The 1,998-nt window shown below is 37.6% G+C and overlaps 1 protein-coding gene across 1 annotated transcript in view; it reads right to left on the reverse strand.

Moving 5' to 3' along the window:
- Window positions 1-1,998, reverse strand: part of LOC109834591 (calcium-dependent protein kinase 11-like) — a 9,064-nt gene that overhangs the window by 1,350 nt on the left and 5,716 nt on the right. The window contains exons 7-8 of the mRNA XM_020402626.1: window positions 377-601; window positions 171-302 (exon numbers count right to left, since the gene is read on the reverse strand). Of these exons, the coding sequence (XP_020258215.1) occupies window positions 180-302; window positions 377-601 (348 nt within the window). The 3' untranslated portion in view covers window positions 171-179. The remainder of the gene's footprint in view (window positions 1-170; window positions 303-376; window positions 602-1,998) is intronic.

The raw sequence follows: 1,998 nt of genomic DNA on the forward strand, positions 1-1,998 counted from the left end.
ATAGGGGATATTAAAACTCTGTAGACTCTCTATAAGCATGTTCACAATATACACCCTGAGCCCAGGAGAAGTGTCCTGAGCTAGACCGTGCAATAAACTTTATACTCTAAACAGATATGGATATATCATGCACAGTCAAGAGTCCAGATATATATATAGAGAGAGTTTACCTTAGTAACTCAACGAATCTTGAGTGCCTCCCTAAGACCAAAACTGAAGTTATTATGGTGCCCCTTCTTGCCTAGACCAGCATTGCCTTTATGCATCATCGCCACAAATTCATTGTAGTCGATTCGTCCATCCTAACAAGAGAGAAAACTTAATATCAATACCAAGTAGAGAGTTTGATATTAGAGTGTAAAGCTTGATGGCTCACATTGTCCTGATCTATTTCTCGAATAGTCTCTTCAAGACGGTTGTCTTCTATTCCAAACTCCTCGCAAGCCTTTTGAAGCTCATCTAGAGTGATGTAGCCACTGCCATCTTTGTCGAAAAATGAGAATGCTGCAAAAAGATTATCCTCTCTCTCAACCTTGTTTAGATGCATGGTTGCAGCTATAAATTCCCCATAATCGATAGTACCACTGTTATCAATATCTGCCTGAAATTTTCATCATAAACAGCTGGATTAGCATCTATAGAAAGAAAGAGGATACTCTGTGTATAATAATATGAGAAAACCATCAATGCCATATAAATTAGAAAGGCACTGTAATTGAAAGTATGAGCTTAACTAAGCAGCAACAATGAAACAAAGATGCTGTGATGACCAAACTCCAAAGAAAAGAACAATAGGCACTCCAGTAGAACCTCGTAAAATACTCCCAAAACCTACCTATAAGCACTATGGAAATATAATTATGTGCACTTTTTGAGATATGTTCAAAATTATGAGGGTAGCATACTACGCTTTGGAAATTAGACATTATATCAGAAGGAACCAGTCAGAGGAGGACCAAACCCTTGATCACCCACTTGGAGTATGAGTTGTTAATGCTTAAGCTCTAAAATCTCAATTGATGAAACCTTAGTTAAATCTAGCTCTTTTCAAATATCTTATATGTACTTATCACTTATTATAAACTATTTTTAAAAATCTCTTATACTTGATAGCCTATTTTTTAGGTTGTTGATATTAAATCTAACACACTTACTTGTCTGTGAAATTTCTTCCACAACTCTGGAGGTAGGGCAGCCTATCGATTGTTTGTTAGAACTACATAACAAGCTCAATGCCTGTCAGACCCTTGGTTACAGCTTGGCGCATTGCATTTAACTTATGACGACATCTAATGTCCTCTGCAATAAATCAGATAGCAAGAATTTTGTACACAAGTGACATTGCATTTGAAACATCAAATTTTTGCTCCCAGTCCATGATATAGTTATTTGTAATGAAGCAAACATGCATGGTAAGGCATTTTAATGTTGAAAGTTCATCTCAATTTGATAAATGTCTGATTCGACTAGTGGGTATTATGGAACTTCCACAAAAAAAACACATGCCTTATAACCACCTTTTTCCAGCAAGATACTTCTAATTGTGCTACCACAGTAGCAGGAGAAGGCTTACAGTGAAACCAAAGGAAAGAGCCGGGGTGGGCCGGGGGGGTTAAATAGAGTATTTCAAATTAATGTTTTAAATGTCGGCCGACATGTCAGCTGACATGTCGGTTTGATGGCTCGAACGACACGAATTGGACAATTTCAAGTCGTGCGTCATTTTCCAGGTTTAAGTTGGAAAAGTCGGGGATATATCGGCCATATTGGCCGATTTTTCAGCTTTGAAAAATCGATCTATGTAGCATTTTTCTTTTTTCCTGCTGTTTTTTTCTAATCGGGTTTGGGTTTAGTGCTGAAAACCTGAACACATTTCACTTTTGACCTGTTCTTAAAGATATGAACTCGATAGAAAAACAAAAACAAAACCTAGGTCAAAATCGTCGCCTCGTCCTCGTCCTCTCTCTCCCTCGTCCTCATTGTTGCAAGGTTGGAACT

The sequence above is a fragment of the Asparagus officinalis genome, chromosome 3, assembly GCF_001876935.1.
Source record: "Asparagus officinalis chromosome 3, Aspof.V1, whole genome shotgun sequence".
In the NCBI taxonomy this organism is placed as follows: Eukaryota; Viridiplantae; Streptophyta; class Magnoliopsida; order Asparagales; family Asparagaceae; genus Asparagus; species Asparagus officinalis.